Here is a 20,527-nt window from a genome sequence, read left to right as displayed (position 1 = left end):
CACACACACACACCACACACACCCCACACCACACACCCCACACACACATACACACACACCACACCCCACACACACATCACACACACAACACACACACACACACACACAACACACCCCACCCCACACACACACATCACACACACACTGCACATACACACACACACACTTTGTTACTCTTTGAAGCCAATCCCACCCACTGCTCTGACTCTCAGGGCTGGCATGCCGAGACCACAGACTTCACACATGAAGGAAGCCAACTCTGCCACCAAGATAAGGAGTCACCTTTAGGGTGACTAGGTGCAGGAGTCGGGGGGCGCGGTGGTGGAAAGGGACACACTTCATCCCCAGGTATGTCACCAGCCTAGACCCTAGGCCCCCAGAGGAGACTATTTCTTCCTCAATTCTACTCCCAGCCTCCAGGGGATGCAAGAAAAGAGCTCCCATCCCCACCCCTTAGTCCAGGCTCTCTGATAAGGGCTCAAGACCAGACCTTCCTGTTAAGCCTGGAGAGCCTGGAGTTTGAGGGAAAGAGATATGACACCCAGTCTTTTGGGACCCTTCCTATTCTCTTGTTCTCATGCTTCCAGGAGCAAAAAAAAAAAAAAAGCAGCTCTTCCTCTGTTTCTCCCCATGACCCCAGACACTCACCCCTTCCCTCATTTCCCTCATAAATGAAAACCACCTGTTCTCTTCACCCTTCATGTTTGACTGGGCTGGGCCTCCACCACTGCCAGCACTTCAGTGCCAGGCAGGCTCCTCAGAAAACAGGACCTGGGGGAGGGTGTTCAGGGAACCGCCTGAGCCCCAGGCTGGGAATGGGGCGAGGGGCTGGTAGTCACAAGGCAGCAACCCTGGATTCTCTCCCGGCAGGGACCTCGGTCATCCAGGTGACAGCAGTGGATGCAGATGACCCCACGGTGGCAGACCACGCTTCTGTCGTGTACCAGCTCACGAAGGGAAAAGAAAATTTCGACATCCGTGGTCCTGGTCCGTGTGACTAACCCCCCTGGGCAGCACTGGCTTGGAGAGGGTAGAGGTGCAGGCACAGAGGGACGCCCAGTCGGACGGGTGTCACCAACCACTGACTCGCACTGTCCTGTGGAGGCGGTCGGCACCATGCGTCAAGACAAGGGGGCTGGTGAGGGCAGGAGGAGGCAGACAGGTGCCCAGAACGTGAACTCAAGTCCAGGGGACAAAAATCCAGACCCAAGCAGTGACACAAGAGGCGGAGGAGAAGGCTGGTTAGCAACTCTGGCTATGGAACCACACAGATCTGGTTTCCAACCCCATCTTTGCTGCTCACCGCTTCTAAAGACCTTGGGCAAATCAACCAACCTCTGAGCACTGGCGAGTCCTCATGGTGAAAATGGGGAAGGTTATATGCACGCACCCCATACAGGAGCTGTGAAGTCTGAATTAGATGACATATAAAGAGCATGTGGCTCGTTGTCATTAGCCATCACATGTGACCTAAAAAACCATAAGGACTGAGTCTTTGGAGAAAGACAGAAGTCCAAGTGGTCAGGCCTGCGGCATGTCACTGTTCAGAACAATGGCAAATACACAACCTATGCTGCACTGAGGCATAACCCATCACAGCACTTTGCTCACCCTGAGCCTAGATGTGGCCTCAGGCTCTTTCTCAGCCCATAGTGGACAGAAGTGTTTGTGTGGCTTTGACCTATCAGTGCAGGGCATGGAAATGGGTGGTGGATCTCCCCTGGCTCTTGGCCCTGGCTGCACAGGGAAGTCACCCAGGAGCTCTGAAGTCACGGCTCTCTGGGTAGCATCTGGGCATCCATATTTTTTTAAAAGTTCCCCAGGTGACGTGGTTCCTAACAGGACACATTTTGCAGGACTCATTGTCACCATGAACAAACATCTGGACCGAGAGACACAGGACAAGTACGAGGTTGTGGTGGAAGCAGAAGATGCCCAGGGCCGCCGGGGGGAGTCAGGCACAGCCACTGTGTTCATCACTCTGCAGGACGTCAACGACAACTTCCCCATCTTCACCCAGAGTGAGCCCCTCTCCCTGGGCCCTGGTAGAGGGGTGGTGCTCTCAGGGAGGAGCCTGGTGTCCATCTACCTCTCCCAGAGTGAGCCTACATCAGAGATGGCTTCCCGGTGCTTCCCATGTCTGCACACACTCCGAAGGCTGCACACCTGGCCTGCCAGGGAGCCCTCTTGGGCCAGCAGCAGATCACACTCCCTGTTGTGTCCCACGTGCCCAGAGTCCCACTACCAGACAGGACTAGTTTCACCCAGTTCCCATGAGCTCGGGAAAACCCACAAGCCGGGGAGCCAGGGTTCAGCAGAGCGCCAGAGCCAGGGCTGGGCCCTGACCCACCCACAGACTGAGTCTCCCAATAGGAAAAGGTCCAACAAGAGCTCTTCACATGAGCTGGGTGGGCTGGGGAGGAAGGTCAGATAGATGGCTCATCACCTGCACCTCCAAGGCTGATGTCACTCAGAGGCTCAGCCACTGCAAGGACAGGCCAGTTTACCCTGAAATGACCTCACTGTATATGGTGAAAGCTCCTCAAAGGCAGGGCTTCTCTCTCTTGGTTGACAGATCCCCTAGCAAAGTGCCTGACATACAGAGGGTGCTTAACAACTACTTGTCAGATGGATGAAGGGATGAAAGGACAGATAGATTGGAACCTCTGTGCCTTGGGACCCAACATTCCAGAGGAATTACTACTGCTGCTGCTGCTACTTTATTGTGCCCATTTCTTGTATCAAAATACACTGGGATACTGTATGCGACAATTACCTTGTTTATCTCGTTAACCCGATGCCCTTTGGGGCACCCCTTCTGCATCAGCCAGGTACACATTTTCTGTGCCAGAAGACATCCGTGTGGGCAGCCCCCTGGGCTCTCTGTTTGTTGAGGACCCAGACGAGCCCCAAAACCGGAAGACCAAGTACAGCTTCGTGCAGGGCGAGTACAGGGACACCTTCACCATCGAGACGGACCCCACCCACAACGAGGGCATCATCAAGCCCATAAAGGTTTGCAGGCCTGCAGCAGTGGCATCAGATGGGGGGTTGGGGGCTCCTGGCATGCTCAGGACTCAGCCAGGGCTGCTTCCGGGTCAGAGGCCACCAAAGGTCCACGTTTGGGCCAGTGTGGAGCAGGCCATGTGCTCGTGGATCCTGTGACCCTGGAGCTGGGATGTAGAGCCATGAGAGAAGGGTCAGTCCCTTGGGCTGGGCTACCCCAGAACCAGCCCTTGAGGCAAGGACTTAGGTGTACACAGCTTATTTGGGGGGTGATCTCAGGAAGCCCCAGGAGCAGTGAGGTGTAAAAAGGAGGAGAGTGAAGACAGGCTCCTTAGTGAGCAGGTGATCACTGTGGGTGAGTGGGATAAGGTCCCACTGGGGACGTCTGGGCGACTACGTGGAATATGCTTCTGAGTTGCAGCAGTTTGGGCTGCCTGAGGGCTCCTGGGGGCTCACTTCCTGGCACTTTCTATCTGCCCTGGGCACCGGCCAGGAGAGCCCTGGCAGATTACAGGTGCTTGTGGCCAAAAGCCACCAGTGTGGAAGGAAACAGTGAGCATCGTGGGGATGGGGTGCCCATTGGCAGTGGCTGCTGCAGAGAGAGCAGTCAAAGCAGCTGAATCTAGAAGAGGAGAGGTCTGCCAGCGGCACAAACTGCCTCCAAAATGGCCATGCCGAGGACTAGGGGGCCCAGGCCAGGGATCTCCTCCTCAGAGGGGACACTCAAACCCGTGTACCTGAGCCAGACCACTCCTCCAGCAGACCTCTCTGGAGTCCTCCTCTGATCCAGCCCTGTGCTGGGAACTGGATATACCCAGGGAAGTCGGACAGCCTCCGTGGTACCAAGGCTCTCAGCCAGTAGGGAGGACACACACACACCAAAGGGGACCCAGGCAAGGAGCAAAACTACCTGTGTCAGGAGGAGCAGGAACAGGCTTATGAGGACACCTGGTTACGTTCGGACAGGCTCCTTGATGGGGTGAGGAGGAGTGTGGCAAGCAGGCAAAGACTTGAGCAAAAGCACACAGAAAAGGCACAGCTTTGAGGAGCTGGGGGAAGAACCGCTAGTCTATGCACCCTTTAGAGCAAGAGTGTGGCTGATCTGCTTGGTGTCCCCAGTACTCAAAACAGAGCCAAGGTCAGGACGAAGCTGAAGACAGCCAGGCCACAGGCCCCTCATCTGTTAAACAGGTGTCATCCCAGCGCTACCGTGCAGGGCCTGGTTCAGAGCAGGAGCTCACCACACTGTTTCCTCCCACAGCCCCTGGACTATGAACGCATCCGGCAATACAGCTTCACCATCGAGGCCACGGACCCCACCATTGACCTCCGCTACCTGGGCAGCACCTCCCCCAAGAACATCGCCCGTGTCATCATCAACGTCACAGACGTGGACGAGCCCCCCATCTTCCAGCAGCCTTTTTACCACTTCCAGCTGCAGGAGAACCAGAAGAAGCCTCTGATTGGCTCGGTGCTGGCCAAGGACCCTGATGCTGCTCAACGGGACATCAGGTAAGAGGATGGAGGTTGTGAGGACGGTGATGATCATGGCTACACCCTGGCACCAAGGTTCTTACCTCAGCTGGGCTGGGCCCAGGATGCCAAGGGGGAAACTGGCTGCTCCCAGCATGGACACTGGGCATGGACTGGGGGAGGACAAGAAGCCCAAGCTCTTCCACTAACCCACGTGGCCAGGTATAATCTTGTCCTGCCCATATACCCACCTAGCATGGTCCTGGCCATTATTCCAGTATTATTTCATTATTATTATTATTCCAATATTCCAGTATTCAGCTGCCCATTGTCTGCTCTACCTTGAAGGGGAGGTACAGGTTCCCACAGGTCCCATCTAGGGAGATCTGATGGTCAACAGGACAACCAACTTGACATATGTGAAACCCCTTCACTAAATATGTTTCATTATATGTGTCTTCCCAAAACCACAAAAGGAATAAGTTTATTTCACACAATGAAACAACACCAAGATCTACAAAGAAAGCATCAGTAACCCTGACTTCCAGACAACTCATGTTCATGGTGTGCTGTGATCCTATCACGCCTTTCTTCATGAGCACACAAACACCTACAGACATTTATGGTGGATTTGTCATTTGTTTCAGGGCTCTGATCGTTTTAAATTTTTTCTGGATCATAGTATGCCCATTTCAGCTTCCCTAGTTTCTCAGGGGTAAAGAATCCACCTCTTAATGCTGGAGATGGAAGTTCAATCCCTGGGTCGGGAAGATCCCCTGGAGAAGGAAATAGCAGCCCACTCCAGTATTCTTGCCTGGGGAATCCCATGGACAGAGGAGTTTGGTGGGCTACAGTCCATAGTGCCAAGAGTTGGATGTGAATTAGCAACGAAACAACAATTATGACCATTTCATCACTACTTGTTCCTCCATCTCAACTAGGCACCTCTACCCTCTGTGACAAAAGATGTAGTTCCAGCCCATACTTTCTAGGGCCACATAACATTTGAGAGTATGAAATTCACACAGTCTCATTTTTTTCCAGAGCTGGTAGCCAACTGTGCCAGCACCATTAATCAAATAAGTCATCATTTTCTACCTTTGTTACATTACTGAGTTCCTGTATATCCCTGAATCTACTTTTGAATCCTTTGTTCTGTAGCAAAGTCATTCTGTTTTACTGTAGCAGCTTTATACTAAAACTTGGTATGTATAAGGCAAGTCCCCCCCCAAGTATTTTTTCACTTTATATAACTTTAATGCATTCTCAAACATCCGTTCTTTCTTGTGAACCATAAAACTCTTGAGTTTTATAAAAAGCATTAGAATTCTAATGAGAATTGTGTTTGCGTATGAGTTTGGGGAGAGTTAACGCTCTATTAAGGACAAATGTGTCCCTCCCTTTTGACCACATCTCATAAGTTTGGGGATGACTGTTTTCATAGCCATTCTATTTTAAATAGTCTGTAACGACAATTTTTATTTCTTCACTGATCCAATGGTTTATTTAAGAGACTCTTTTTTCATTTACAAGTGGTAGGGCACTTTTTGGTTTTAACGTGTTCTGTGGTGTAACGCAACTGTCCTTTTGTCCATTTTCCTCTGTAACATCTAAGCTTTTGCTTTATGTATTTTAAATTTTTCTATTCAGTTAACAAAGGCTTATAATTATTTTACCTTCATTATGGCTTGTCTCTTTCATCCTATGACATTACCCAGTTTATCCTGCTTAAATATTTTGTCCTCCACTCCATGTTGCCTGATGTAAGGTTTGTCAGTCCTGCTTTCAGGTTACTGATGTTCGCCTGAAATCTTCCGACCTTTGCTCTTTTTATAGATAATTGTATTTATTTATTTATTTGGCTGTGCTGCGTACTCACTGCTGCACAGGCTTTTCTCTAGTTGTGGCAAGCAGGGGCTGCTCTCTAGCTGCTGTGAGTGGGCCTCTGCAGTGGTTTCCCTTGTTGCGTGCAGAGCATAAGCTCTAGAGCTTAAGGACTTCAGTAATCAGAGTTCGCAGGCTCTAGAGCACAGGCTCAGAGTTGTGGCACATGGGCTTAGTTGTTTAGCAGCATGTGGGATCTTCCCAGACCAGGGATCAAACCCATGTCTCTTACATTGGCAAGCAGAATCTTAACCACTGAGCCATCAAGCCCCAATCTTTACTTTTAATATTTCTAGGACATTCGGCATTTAAGTTGTCTCCTGAAACTGGAATGCAGATGGCTTTGCTTTTCAATAGAAACTGAGAGGCTTCATGTTTAACCTGTTGACATTTTTCATCATAAATGATGAGTTTGATCTTATTTCTTTTAGCCTGTTTTACATTATCTATTTCTCAAAATTAATGACTTTTTTCTCTTCCCCATCTTTGTTGTAGTCTATTTTTTTCATATTTTTTTCTCCTAGGTATTTGTATGGAATATATGCATTTTTACTTCTGCCAGTGACATTTATTTCTATCTGTAAAACTTAAACTGGTTTCCTGGACCAATATTTTCTACTTATAAATCTCTCTCAAACACACACACCACCACCACCACTGCTTTCCTATATATGATAAAGAAATCAACAATTTCCATTTAATTCCTCCCAAGCCAGATTTTTTACTTTGAGACATTTCTTAGATGAAGTGAGTTTTCACAAAAAGTTTTTCAGGACCCATATTGTGGGTGATATACTTCCTGAGTTCTTTCATATTTACAAATCAAAAATATTATCAATGTGTTCTAGCCCTTAACATTGTGCAAATGTCTAGGATTAAGTCTGATTTCTCTTTCTTTATAAGAATGTATTTTTTCCATCTGGACTCTCTTCAATTTTTTTACATACCCCTGAAATTCCAAAGTATCATCAGAATATAGCTAAATATTGATCTTTTTTCCACTATACCTGATATCAATGACCTGTTTTAATGTATAAACATGGGTCTTTCTTCAGATCAAGAAGTTTTCTTTTATTACATTGTTTGTTATTTCTTCTGTTCTCTTTGTTCTGGAATTTTCCTTCAGTTCAGTTCAGTAGTATTAGAAAAAATATATCTGGAACATTATGGATTTTTTCATCTCTCTTTTCTTCTCTTCATGCCTTTTTTTCTTAAGAACTTTTCAAATTTTTACTTCACAAATTTAATTTCCTTTCAATCACTTTTTACCTCTTCTGGTTCCTTTTTTTTATTTCTTCCTGGCTCTTACCCAAATATCTTTTCATTAATCACAAAATCCAATTCAAGCTGAAGTAAAGCTGACTACAGTGCCACCTGCTTCGACTCTAAAGATACTGTGGATCGAGTCTCAGGGTCCACCCTCATCCCAGTGATCTCAACAGTGCCCGGATCAAAAAGATTATCTCACTACTCTGACTCTCTCTGGGTGGTCAGGTGCAATGAGCAGTGAGAGAAGGGTGGGGGGTGATGCAAGGGACAGATCCTAAAGGGCCTCGTCTGTCCTTCTGGGAGTCTGGACTCCACAAAGAACAATGCAAAGCCATGAAATCCCTTGAAACTCCTTCCCCTGGACAGGTACTCCATCCGCAGGACCAGTGACAAGGGCCAGTTCTTCGGAATAACCAAGAAAGGGGATATTTACAATGACAAAGAACTCGACAGAGAAATGTACCCTTGGTACAACCTGACAGTGGAGGCCAAAGAAGTGGATCTTAGTGGTGAGTGGCCCCTTTTGCCAGAGGACCTGGGCTCTTCTCTTTTCCTCATTCTTTTAAAATTGGCATAAACTGTCATTTGAGGCCTCCAGAAGTACTATAAACACTGCTGATGCACCACTTGGCTGGGATGCTACAGTGCCTCTATCCCCAAGTGTAGATGGACCAGCTGTATCCACGTCACCGGAGACTTTGTTAGAAGGCAAAATGGCAGGCCCCAACCCCAGACTGAGTCAGAATCTCATGCACACTACAGTTTAGGAAGCACTGTTCCAAAACAGGCTGCCATGTGTCCCTGTGATGGGAATCACATGAGTCACCTCTTTTCTCAGATGCCTCTCTGGAGGTCCTAGTCCAGAGAGTCAGAAACAGCAGGGAATGTGCACTGAACAAGTGCCGTGTGATTTTATTATCATGGACGTTTGGGAAAGGCTGCTTTGGAGACTGTTTATGTGCCAGTTAGTGGGTTGAATTCAAAATCTGAAGCACTTGCCAACTCTAAGATTGTTAGAGTCTCCAGAAAGTAGGGTAACTGTTGCCAGAGGGAAAGGCAGGTGTTGGAGCTTTGCATTCTTAGCCTATATGAAAAAAACACAACTGCTCTCCAGGAGAAGAATCAACATTCCCCACCCTTCCCAGAGACCAATGGGGGTGACTTGGCCAAAGTGCAACTGGTGCTACCCAGGAGGGTCCCTGCCTCCTGCTGGCAGCATGTCCCCCACATGGCAGCCAGGCCAACTTCAATAGACTTCTGAGTGCTTTCCAGATCAATCTTTGCCCCTTTCTTCCCCATATAATCTCACTCATACATTTAAATCTTATAGTAATAGCTTACTGTGCATTTTAAAATACAGAAAATACAAAAAAGAAGAAGAAAAGTATCCCCCCGCCATAACCCCACCATACATCAATAGCTACCGTTAGCACTCTAGTGTGTTTCTTCTGGTCTGTTTTCTGTCATTTTATACAAGTGAAATCATAATATCCTGAAGTTTTACTTAACCCTATTCCAGAATTATTTTCTCATGGTACTAAAATGTCTTTATGAAAGAGATTACAACTTTTAAAATGTAATTTACATGGGCATTGCAAACAGCCACATGGTCCATTCTTTTAAACTGGCCCTGTTTATTAAAGCAATTTCATACAGACTGTTTACCTTTTCAATTATTCTGTAGTTTATTTATTTAAATTGGCTTGATCACTTATATTACTGCATTGATTTAATAATTACTTAATTGATTTAATTAAAACCTTTAAAAATACACTTAAGTTGTTTCTCTTTTTGATTCATACAAGTAATTCTCTAGCAAATATCCTTATGCATGAGGCTTTACCCTGCTTCCTCTTCTGTTCCTTTCATCCAGAATGCCATGCCTGGCCTTCCTTCTAAATGTCCACAGCCCCCTCTTCCAGAAAAAAGCGCACCCCTCCAGGACTCCCACCAATATACCTTCTAATCTCAGGGCTGACATCTGCTAAGTCCACTGTAGTGACGAGTCCTTTCTCCTGCAGGGACTCCTACGGGCAAAGAATCCATTGTGCAGGTCCACGTTGAAGTTATGGATGAGAATGACAACGCCCCAGAGTTTGCCAAGCCCTATGAGCCCAAAGTGTGTGAGAACGCCCCCCAGGGCAAGGTGAGTCTGGCTCAGGTGGGAGGGTGAGGCAGTGCCTGCCTGGGTCAGACCAAAGGGGCAGCACCTCCCGGTCACACTCAGCTGACACTTCATGAGCTTAATGTAACCTGTACAACAGCCTTGAGAAAAGATGACATTCCCCCTACAGACGGTGAAACTGAGGCTCAGAGAGAATGTGCAGTGAGCAGACTGGTGGGGAGGTGGGTGGTAGAAAGAGTGACTTTTTGGAGACCATTGAGATTAGTGTTACAGGTGAGAGGAAGCCACAGTCAGATCTAAACCCAAAGTCCCTCACCATCACTGAAACCCCAGCCAGCTCAACACCACCACTGACCATCCCCCGTCTTCCACCCTCCAGCTGGTCATGCAAATCTCGGCAACAGACAAGGATATAACACCACGAGATGTGAAGTTCAAGTTCTCCCTGAGCACTGAGGACAGCAACTTCACCCTCATTGATAATCACGGTGCGCCTCGAAGCAGTCAGCCTGGCTCTTGGAGTGGGTGGGGTTGGGGGGAGGTGGCCATCAGAGATGGAGTTATTTGAGTCTTGAGATGCCAGGGTCAAGGACTAAGCCAATGAATCAGGTGCCCTCCCTGGGGCTATCAAGTTCCAAGACGCTGTATACCACCCACCACATACCTTATTGGTCTGTGCAATGGTCAGAGCCACCCTGGCCACACTGCCAAGTCCACATAGCCTTGTCTTTTCCCTTAAGGTGCCCAGGTCACTGAATAGGCACCGAATAGATATAAGGTGTAGACAGCCTGGTTCACAAACTAACTAAGGGACTCCTTCCCATGGGACCTCTGTGGTCAGTACAATTGCAAATTACTCTATGACATGGAACTTTGAGGTTGCTCCCAAAGAGCCAAAATGGGACATTTGAAACCAAAATGCCAAGAATACAGTGTTTTGATTTGGCCACAATGACTACTTAACACCAGGTGTCCTCAGGACGGGATCTGGTCCACCAGTCACATCCCAGAGTCCTGTGACATCAGCAGTGGCCAATCAGAGCTTCTGATGAGTATGTGCTTCCCGGAGTGATGAGGCTGAGTTGGCTGGATTCCAGCCAAGAACAGACAGGCTTCCATGCTCTCTGCACCTTCCTCAGAAAAAAAAACATAGAAAATCCCCCTTGGGTCTAAAGAGAGCAATCCTTCCTCCAGAATGGGGTGGAGAAAAGCTTGCGGGTCTCAGACTCACTTATAACATGAATGTCCTGCTACAATATTAAATGAGTATAGCAAGAAATCTCTAATTTCTCTCATACAGTCTCAGTGGCCATACTGTTATTATTTTCTATTACAATAGAGATGGCCACTTAATAATGAAACGTAATTGGCTTCCATTTGAAATCTATAAGGCGGCCGCCTTTGCTTTTGGCTGCCTGAGAATGCCAACCCCACCCGTGTAGCTACATAAAACCTGGAGTAGGGAGTCCCTGCACCTTTGACCATCACAACCTCCCAGGAGCCAGTAAAAGACACATTTTCCTGGCCTCTGCCCAGAGCCACTGAATCAGAAGTTCAGAAAAGGAGAGGGGGGAAAAGAAGGAAGGAGGAGTAGAGGGGAGGTGGGTGGGGTGGGGTCTGAAAATCAACATGTTCAAAAATCTCCCTGGGGAATTCTGTACATGGACTGATTGGAGCTCAGAGGGAGAGCCAATATTTGGGCCAAAGCACAGTCCCAATTCCAGCCTGCCCAGGGAATCCTCAATTACAACTGTAATCATTCTCCCAGTGCCGCAGGGGACCTGTGCATTGTTCTTACTTTCTAATGCATTTTCAGGGACAGCAAAAACAGCCTTAGAAGTTAGCCTGATGCTAAGAGAATCAGGTGCTTTTTAAATTTTGTTTTCCCGATTGTTCATAAAAGCTTGAAACAATGCATTAATTAACTGAGAGTTCCCTCTTACTGAAGTAGAGTTAGGGGTCAGGTATTTCAGTTATCCATAGAAACAAAAAAGCAAGGATTTTAAGTACTGGCCAAATCCTTCTTAGAGGCCAAATCGAAGCAGCTGCCCAAAACATCCCCTCTCTGGAGGAACAGACCTGCCCTCAAATAGCTAAAACACAAGGCAGGGGTATAAAGAGCAGACACATGACCCAGGCAGCACATGAGCTGGCACAGTTACTGAGGGCTTCCTGGAGGAGGCGGGCCACACTGTAGGTGTCGATGAGAGAATGGGCCCTCCAGACAGCGGCGCCTGACTCCGAGGCCTTGGTGTTTCCAGATAACACAGCCAACATCATAGTCAAGTACGGGTATTTTGACCGGGAGCGCACCAAGGTCCACCACCTGCCCGTGCTCATCTCGGACAACGGGAGGCCAAGCCTCACGGGCACCAGCATGCTGCACGTGACCGTGTGCAAGTGCAACGAGCACGGCGAGTTCACCCTGTGCGAGGAGGTGGCCGCCCAGGTGGGCATCAGCATCCAGGCGCTGGTCGCTATCTTCCTCTGCATCCTCACCATCACAGGTCAGTGCCCACACAGATGGGAGGGGATGGTGAGGGGACTGCAGGGGAGACGGAGGAGGCCAGGGATCCAGGCCCAACCCTGCTGCTTTCAGCCCAAAGTGCAGCCCTGCGCCGGGTGTAAGGTCCACCTCCCTGGGTGCCAAAGGGTAGGAGTGGATGACGGGAGGAGGAGGTGGGACTCAAGACCCCTTCCCCAATTTAAAATACTTTCTATAACATTCAGTCATTCAACTGACACATTTTGAGCACTTACTGTGTGCCAGGCACTGTTCCAGGTACTTATTTATATAAAATCTCTTTTGAAAAAAAAGAGAATCCAGTCTCTCTTTTGGAGAGAAATGGGAAGTGTAAAATTTCTAGTTTAAATTATCACTGGGAGCAGGGAGGGCTTTCTTTCTTTAGGATTCCTCCAGCCTTGATCTCTCTTTTTTTCCCCCTTGTTTGGGACTCAGAAATTTTAGGGGCATTTTAGACCTAGCCTCAGTGTAGGTTCTCCAGGAAGCAGACCCCAGGAAAAGGATTGGGGTACACGTAATTTATTTGAGAAGTGGTTCCAGGAAGGCCCAGAAGGAAGAGTGGGAGTTTTGATGGGGAAAGGAGGCAGCTGGTGAAGGGCAGGTTGTCACACAAGTTGCCACCACGGGTCACTGGAGCTTCTTCTCCCTGGGGACTGGGCAGCAGCACTCACAGTCATGTTCGTCCACCAACACCCACCAGCAGATAACTGGGGCTCCTCCTGCTCTTTACCTGGGGCAGGAGCCAGCCGTCCAGAGGAAGCCCTTGGGTGGTCAGAGGTCACCCTGCGCAATACAGTGACAGGACCGGGGACACAGTAAAGCACCCACATTATCTGCTCCAGGCGTTTCCTGCCAGTGGCTCCCCTGAGAGGCCCCCTGGCAGAGCCCCCCTTCTGTGGCATAGAGTCCAGACTGACATTCCTCTCTCAATAAAAATCTGTAATAATGATGATACTGGCATCCCCACCACACACAGAATTGCACTTAACCTCTCAGCCACCTTATCAGATGTAAACAGCAGAGGAGTCATCACTTTCATTTTACAGATAAGGGAACTGACTCAGAGGGCCATCCTGGCTTGCCTATTAACAGTTTGTTAAGTATCTCCAGGCTAGAAGGACAGAGTCTAGGGATGTTCTGGGCCTACTTCCAGGAGCTCTCTGCCCGACATGGTCCACCCCTCCTAGGGCTAGCAACCCTTATGCAGTCACACCCCTCAGAGCTCTGAGCAGGGCCAACATCACACCACTGCCTTCCCACTGATCATGGGACTCTGGGCAAGTGACTCAGCTTCTCTGAGATCAGTCCACTTACGTAAAATGGGATAATAATACCGGATGAGATAGTTGGATGGCATCATCAACTCGATGGACATGGGTTTGGGTGGACTCTGGGAATTGGTGATGGACAGGGAGGCCTGGCGTGCTGCAGTTCATGGGGTCGCAAAGAGTCGGACATGTCTGAGTGACTGAACTGAACTGAACTGAGTAATAGAACATGAAAACGTGCGACCACCATGCCAGAATGTACACAGTAGGTGTGCAAGAGTGGCTGCTGCCACTGCAACGGCTGCCATGTCCACCAGCACCATTATGACCCAGCATCTTCATCATGGCTCAGAATCTTGGCACCCCAAATTCCAACTCCATCTTTCCCCTCTTCTGCCCCAACCTCTGGCCTCCTGGCCTTTGCAGAGACAGAGAATTTGTCACAGTGCTAAGAGGTGGGAGGAATTGAGGATGCAGTTAGATGGGAAGGAGAGTGGCAGGAGAAAATGAACTTGAGAGGAGGCCCACCGTGTTCCTCTCCTCTCATCCCTGCTGTGGCCAGTGACACCAACAAGGATCATACCCTGGGGTAGGGTGGGATGGACATGACTCTGGGCTGGGAGTGAGGGTGCTGAGGGTGGACCCACCCTGAGTCCAGACGGAACCAAAGCTTCTGTGTTGGCCCAGGTGTCACTGGGAGCTGGGGTAGCCCAGGGAGGAGGGGAGGGAGCAGGTGGAGCTGGGAGGTGGGAGCGGGGGGAAGCCTCCGCCCGGCCTGACCGGCTCTGGCTCACTGACCGCAGTGATCACCCTCCTCATCATTCTGCGGAGGCGGCTCCGGAAGCAGGCCCGCGCCCATGGCAAGAGCGTGCCGGAGATCCACGAGCAGCTGGTCACCTACGATGAGGAGGGCGGTGGCGAGATGGACACCACCAGCTACGACGTGTCGGTGCTCAACTCAGCGCGCCACGGCGGGGCCAAGCCCCCGCGCCCGGCACTGGACGCGCGGCCGTCCCTCTACGCGCAGGTGCAGAAGCCGCCTCGGCACGCGCCCGGGGCGCACGCGCCAGGGGAGATGGCCGCAATGATCGGGGTGAAGAAGGCCGAGGCGGACCACGACGGCGGCGGCCCACCCTACGACACGCTGCACATCTACGGCTACGAGGGCGCCGAGTCCATCGCCGAGTCCCTCAGCTCCCTGGGCACCGACTCCTCGGACTCGGACATTGATTACGACTTTCTCAACGACTGGGGACCCAGGTTCAAGATGCTGGCCGAGCTGTATGGCTCGGACCCCCAGGAGGAGCTGGTGTATTAGGGGGTCACGGGCCTCTGGGCCTGGGACTCAGACCACTTGCAGCTCAGGCTAGTCGGACACGAGGCATCGAGGCCTCCAATAGTAGCACTCCTGTCCCAGCCTAACAGCCCTTCCTCGCAGGTCGCAGAGACTTCACCACCTTGGTTGGCAAAATCCAAGTTCCTGAAACATCCAGGAACATATTTCAGCCATGGCTGCTCCCCAAATGCTGGAAAATCAAGGCTGGTATGCTGTCTGGGTTGAGACAGCCATATAACCCTGTCACCTGGAATCACAGGTCCAACTCAAAGACTCTGTCCCCTCAAAGCAGCTGATACTCTGTTGCCACAGGGGTTGGGATGGGGGTCTTTCCTTGAGGTCCCTGAACCCTCTGGGGAGGCTGGGGAGGCCCTGGTGCCTGTCAGCCTGGAGGCCAAAGGCTGGACAGCATGACCATGGGGCAAGACTCTCTGTAGCCCTGTCCTACCACAGACTGGGACCACCCATCACGCTTGTCCCACCTCAGCTTCCTCACACACTCCCAAGTACCCCCGCATTCCTCAGCCTCTCCCCAGGCCTGTCAAGAGAGAGAGGAAGGGCCTCTTGACATCTCCCAGCCTTGGGTCCCGAGGTGACCTCGCTGGCCCGCCGTACCTGTAACTGTGCTGTACTGTGTATTGAAAATCCACCCAAGGTCAGGGAAGTAGCTTGATAAACTCTGAAGCAACTGTGAATTCTCCCTGGAGGAGCAGTGGAGACCAAGTGTGACAACAGATTATAGGGGGAGGGCCACCTTCACACCCACTCCCTCCGGAAGGGGCTGGGAGTCACTGTGACCCCTATTTGAGACTCATGACACCCCTCCAGTTTTGCCTGGGAAGCAGGGCAGGTGATCCCAGAGCAAAAGACGTCTCCCCATCTCTCCTGGTCACTCGTTCATGCTCCTTTTTTCTTTCTTTCCATCTACTCTTGATCTCTCGGCGTAGCAGCACTTAGGATGTGACCCATGACTGCACAACAGAGCCGTGCCGTTTGTCTTCACACCTCATTGCTGCCACATCTCAGGGAACCCCAGCAGGGCCCCCTCCCTGCGGAAGGCAAGGCCCCTGCTCAAGTCGTGTGGTCACCTATGTCTCTTCCACTGTCGGCCACATATGGAACTTTCCACCGCAAACACATCTTGGGGAAGGGGCATCACTAATCAGGAGGGGGAGGGGAGGAAGGAGGCAAACTCTCCAGCTCACCCCCTGTCATGGACCAAGGCTCCTGCTGTGGGCAAGGCCCCTCAATCCAGGGGACTGTAGATCATACTAACTTTTAATCTTCAACTAATAACTAGTCTTTTTATATTTTTTATACTAATAATACTTAACACTTTTCTAGCTCTCACAGACATATAGAATAAGGGTATTTGCATAATTAGGAGGTTGCTATTTAGGTTAACAATTTTATTTCGGGTTTTTTCGTTGGATCAAGAAATTCCTGTAACCATCTGTTTCCTATCATTGTAGTAATTGCTCTACTAATAATGACTATATATATATAGTCTATATCATATAGTATATATATATATATACAGGCTACACTGGTGCATAGAACATACTGTATTTTTTTTAATAACTAAATAAAGAAAAATCTTGAAATACGTCTCTTTCTAGAGCTAAGTGAGCTCGTGAGAAATGGAAGCACATACTTGCCACCACCAGCACCATCATCAGAGGAATCCAGAGCGCAAGGTGACACTTGCAGTCAGGATTTCAGACACACACTGTAGGAAAGTGACTGGTCTCCTCCCAGAGGCCCATGCCTTCGCTCAGCCTGCACATGCCCCCCAGTCACCCTGCCTCTACACAACAGGCAGGGCCTCTGGCAGCTGAGCTGCCACACCTTTTCCGAGTGGCAAATGGACCAGGTGAGTGAGATAAATCAGCAGTGAGAGAGGAAATCAATCTCTAATTAGCTGGCTAACAACAGCGACTGAGCAGCTGGCACTTCACTCGGATGTGTGAACCCCAACATTGAGGTCCTGCCTGGAAATCAAAAACGAGAATACAAAGCCTCCCTGCCAGACCTAGGACTTGAATTGGGGAGGTGAGAGATGAAACTCACTTCACCAAGGCCCCTGGCTCCTTTACCCCTGCCAGCAGGGCCTGGGCAGTGTGTCTCTCAGGGATGGCATTTTGCAAACTGTGCTCTGGGTAAACACTACTTCTTGAAGTTCTCAGGGGGTCAATATGTCTTAATTCCAATTTTGCTATAATTTCCTTTGTGATTTCTTGATCCATCAGTTATTTGAAATGTATTGTTTCCAAATATTAGTGAATTTTCCAATTTCCTTCCATCATTGATTTCTAATTTCATTCCACTGTGGTCAGAGAATTTTTGTAATTTAAATCCTTGTAAAGTTTATGATTTAAAACTAGTAAATTTATACTAGTTTTATACCCTAACATATAGTTTATCCAGAAGAATGTTCCACATGCACTGGAGAGGAGTATGTATTCTCCTGTTGTGATGGAGTGTTCTATAGTGGTATGTTAGGGTTGTTCAAGTCTTTTGTTTCCACATTGATCTTCTTTCTTGCTAGTATTTAAATGTTATTGAAAGTTTAGTGCTAAAATCTCCAGTTAGTACTGTTGAATTGTATGTCTTCCTTCAATTCTGTCAGTTTTTGCTTCATGTATTCTGGGTCTCTGTTGTTAGAGGCATATAGGCTTATAATTGTTATATCTTCTTCTTGATGGACTGGCCCTTTTAGCTTTATAAAATATACCTCTTTGTATGTAGTCACAATTTTTATTTTAAAGTCTGATTTGTCTGATATTAGTACAGTCACTCCAGCTGTCTTTTGGTTACTGTTTATGTGGCGGGAGGAGAAGGGGACGACCGAGAATGAGATGGCTGGATGGCATCACCGACTCTGTGGACATGAGTTTGAGTGAACACCGGGAGTTGGTGATGGACAGGGAGGCCTGGCGTGCTGTGATTCATGGGGTCGCGGAGAGTCGGACACGACTGAGCGACTGAACTTACTTATTGAACTTATGTGGTATATCTTTCCTATCCTTTCCTTTTCAACCTATTTGTGTCTTTTAATATAAAGTATCTTCTGTGAATAAAATATAGTTGGATCGTGGCAGTTTATCCATCCTACCGGTCTCTGCAATGTTGTCTTTTAATATAAAGTGTATCTTCTGTGAACAAAACATAGTTGGATCATGGCAGTTTATCCATCCCTACCAGTCTCGGATACTGAAGCATTTAATCCTTTTACATTTACTGTGATTACTCGTAAGGCAGGACTTACGTCTGTCATTTTCCTATTTGTTCTCTGTGTCTCGTCTTTGTCGTTCCTGTTATCCCGTTACTGCCCCTTTTACTTAAACAGATATCTCTTAGTGTAGTATTTTAATTCTCCTGCAAGTTCTTTTACTGTATTTTTTGATATTTTCTTAGTGGTCCTCCTAATGATTATACTTAAAACCTTAACTCTTAACTTAGAGCAATCCAGGTAAAATTTGTACCAACTCAATTTAAGCTGTGGACAAAACCTTGCCCCTCCTGTCTCCACTTCCTCCCCGCCTCCTTTGTGGTGTCACTGTTGCGGATATTACAGGCACACAGACATGTATGCCCAACAACACAGATTTGTATTTGTTGCTTTATGCAGTTGTCTTTTAAATCCTATAGGAGGGGAAAAAAGAATTACAAACTACATACATACTGTCTTTTATACCTACCTGTATCTTTACTTTTATCACCGATCTTCATTTCTTCATGTGAATTCAAATTACTGTCTACTGTCTATCACTTCCGCCCGAATGATCCCTTTAGTATTTTCTGTAGGGAGAGTCTTCTAGTGAAGAATCCCTCCATTTTATCTGGGAAGACTTGATTTCACATTTATTTTTTTTTTGTAGGGTAGTTTTGCTAGATACAGAATTAATAGTTGATATACCTTTTCTTTCAGCCCTTTGAATTTCGTCCCACGGCCCTCTGAGCTCGCTGGCTTCTGATGAGAAGTTGATTGTTAATCTTACTGAGGAAGCTTTTACGTGATCAATTATTTCTCTCTTGCTGCCATCAATAGTCCCTCGGCCTGTGATTTCCAACAGTCTCATTATGATGTGCCCAGGATAGGTTCTAGAGTTGATCTTGCTTGGAATCCACTGAACTTCTTGAATGTACATATTAATATTTTTATCGAATTTGAGAAGTGTGAGGCCATTATTTTTTCAAATATCCTATCTCACTCTCTCCTCTCCCCTGTGTATGTTGGTTGCTCAGTTGTGTCTGACTCTTTGAGACCCCATGGACTGGAGCCCGCCAGACTCCTCTGTCTATGGAATTCTCCAGGCAAGAATACTGGAGTGGGTTGCCATTTCCTTCTCCAGGGGATTTCCCAACCCAGGTATCGAACCCCGGTCTCCTGCACTGCAGGTGGATGCTTAACCATCTGAGCCATCAAGGAAGCCCTCCTCTCCTCTGGGACTCCTATTATGCATTTGGTAATATACTTGCTAATTTCCTGTGGATATCTAGATTTCTATTCTTTTTTCTTTCTGTTCCTCAGACTAGATTATCTCATTTTATCTATCTTCAAGTTCGCTGACCCTTTCTTCAGCCAACTCACATTTGCTCTTGAGCTCATCAAATGAATTTTTATTTCATTTGCTGTACTTTCAACTCCAGAATTTCTATTTGGTTCTTTTTAAAGCCTCTTTGTTGACATTCCCTATTTGATGACACATTGGTCTCATACTTCTCTTTCATTCTTTAGACATGGTTTCCTTTAGTTCTTTGGACATATTTTAAATAACTGGCTTAAAGTATTTGTCTAATAAGATCAACATTTGGGTTTCTTTAGGGATAGTTTCTGTTGATTGCTTGTTTTCCTGTCAATGGGCCAATTTTTCTTATTTCTTGACGTGTCATAATTGTTGTAGAAAATTAAATATTTAAATAATACAATATGGCAACTGTGAAAACCAGAGTTTGTTGTTGCTAGGCTTTCTTAGTGCTACGGTTTGTTTATTGACTTTCGTTTGTTGTGTGTAGCTACTGAAGTCTCCCTTTGACTGTTGCTGTTCAGTTGGTAAGTCATGTCTGACTCTTTGTGACCCCATGGACTGCAGCATGCCAGGCTTCCCTGTCCTCCACTATCACCCAGTCTGCTGAAATTCATGTCCATTCAGTTGGTGATGCCATCTAACCATCTCATCCTCTACTGCCCACTTCTTATGCCTTAAATCTTTCCAAGCATCAGGGGTCTTTTCCAGTGTGTCGGCTCTTCACATCAAGTGGCCAAAGTATTGCAGCTTCAGCTTCAGCAATAGTCCTTCCTTCCAATGAATATTCAGGATTGATTTCCTTTAGGTATGACTGGTTTGATCTCCTTGAAGTCTAAAGGACTCTCAAGAGTCTTCTCCAGAACCAAAATTCAAAAGCATCAATTTTTTGGCACTCAGCTTTCTTTATGGTCCAACTCTCACATCCGTACATGACTACTGGAAAAACCACAGCTTTGACAATACGGTCCTTGTCAGCAAAGTGATATCTCTGCTTTTTAACATGTTATCTAGGTGTGGCATAGCTTTCCTTCCAAGGAGCAAGCGTCTTTTAACTTCCTGGCTACAGTCACCATCCACATGCTATTCTCCTTGGTAGTAGTCAGTTAGTGA

General features: G+C 47.9%; 1 protein-coding gene across 1 annotated transcript in view; it reads left to right on the top strand.

Annotated features, from left to right (window-relative positions):
* The window catches only part of CDH5 (cadherin 5), a 41,957-nt gene extending 21,969 nt beyond the window's left edge, over positions 1-19,988 (top strand). The window contains exons 4-12 of the mRNA XM_055412621.2: positions 871-987; positions 1,857-2,021; positions 2,828-3,015; positions 4,268-4,518; positions 7,999-8,141; positions 9,654-9,778; positions 10,137-10,245; positions 12,019-12,264; positions 14,353-19,988. Coding sequence (XP_055268596.2) covers positions 871-987; positions 1,857-2,021; positions 2,828-3,015; positions 4,268-4,518; positions 7,999-8,141; positions 9,654-9,778; positions 10,137-10,245; positions 12,019-12,264; positions 14,353-14,867 — 1,859 coding nt within the window. The 3' untranslated portion in view covers positions 14,868-19,988. The remainder of the gene's footprint in view (positions 1-870; positions 988-1,856; positions 2,022-2,827; positions 3,016-4,267; positions 4,519-7,998; positions 8,142-9,653; positions 9,779-10,136; positions 10,246-12,018; positions 12,265-14,352) is intronic.
* The last annotated feature ends 539 nt before the right edge of the window (positions 19,989-20,527 follow it).

Source organism: Moschus berezovskii, chromosome 22 (assembly GCF_049115385.1).
Source record: "Moschus berezovskii isolate FMDL1 chromosome 22, NW_MosBer_1.0, whole genome shotgun sequence".
NCBI lineage: Eukaryota > Metazoa > Chordata > Mammalia > Artiodactyla > Moschidae > Moschus > Moschus berezovskii.
This window is presented reverse-complemented; position numbering and strand designations above follow the sequence as displayed.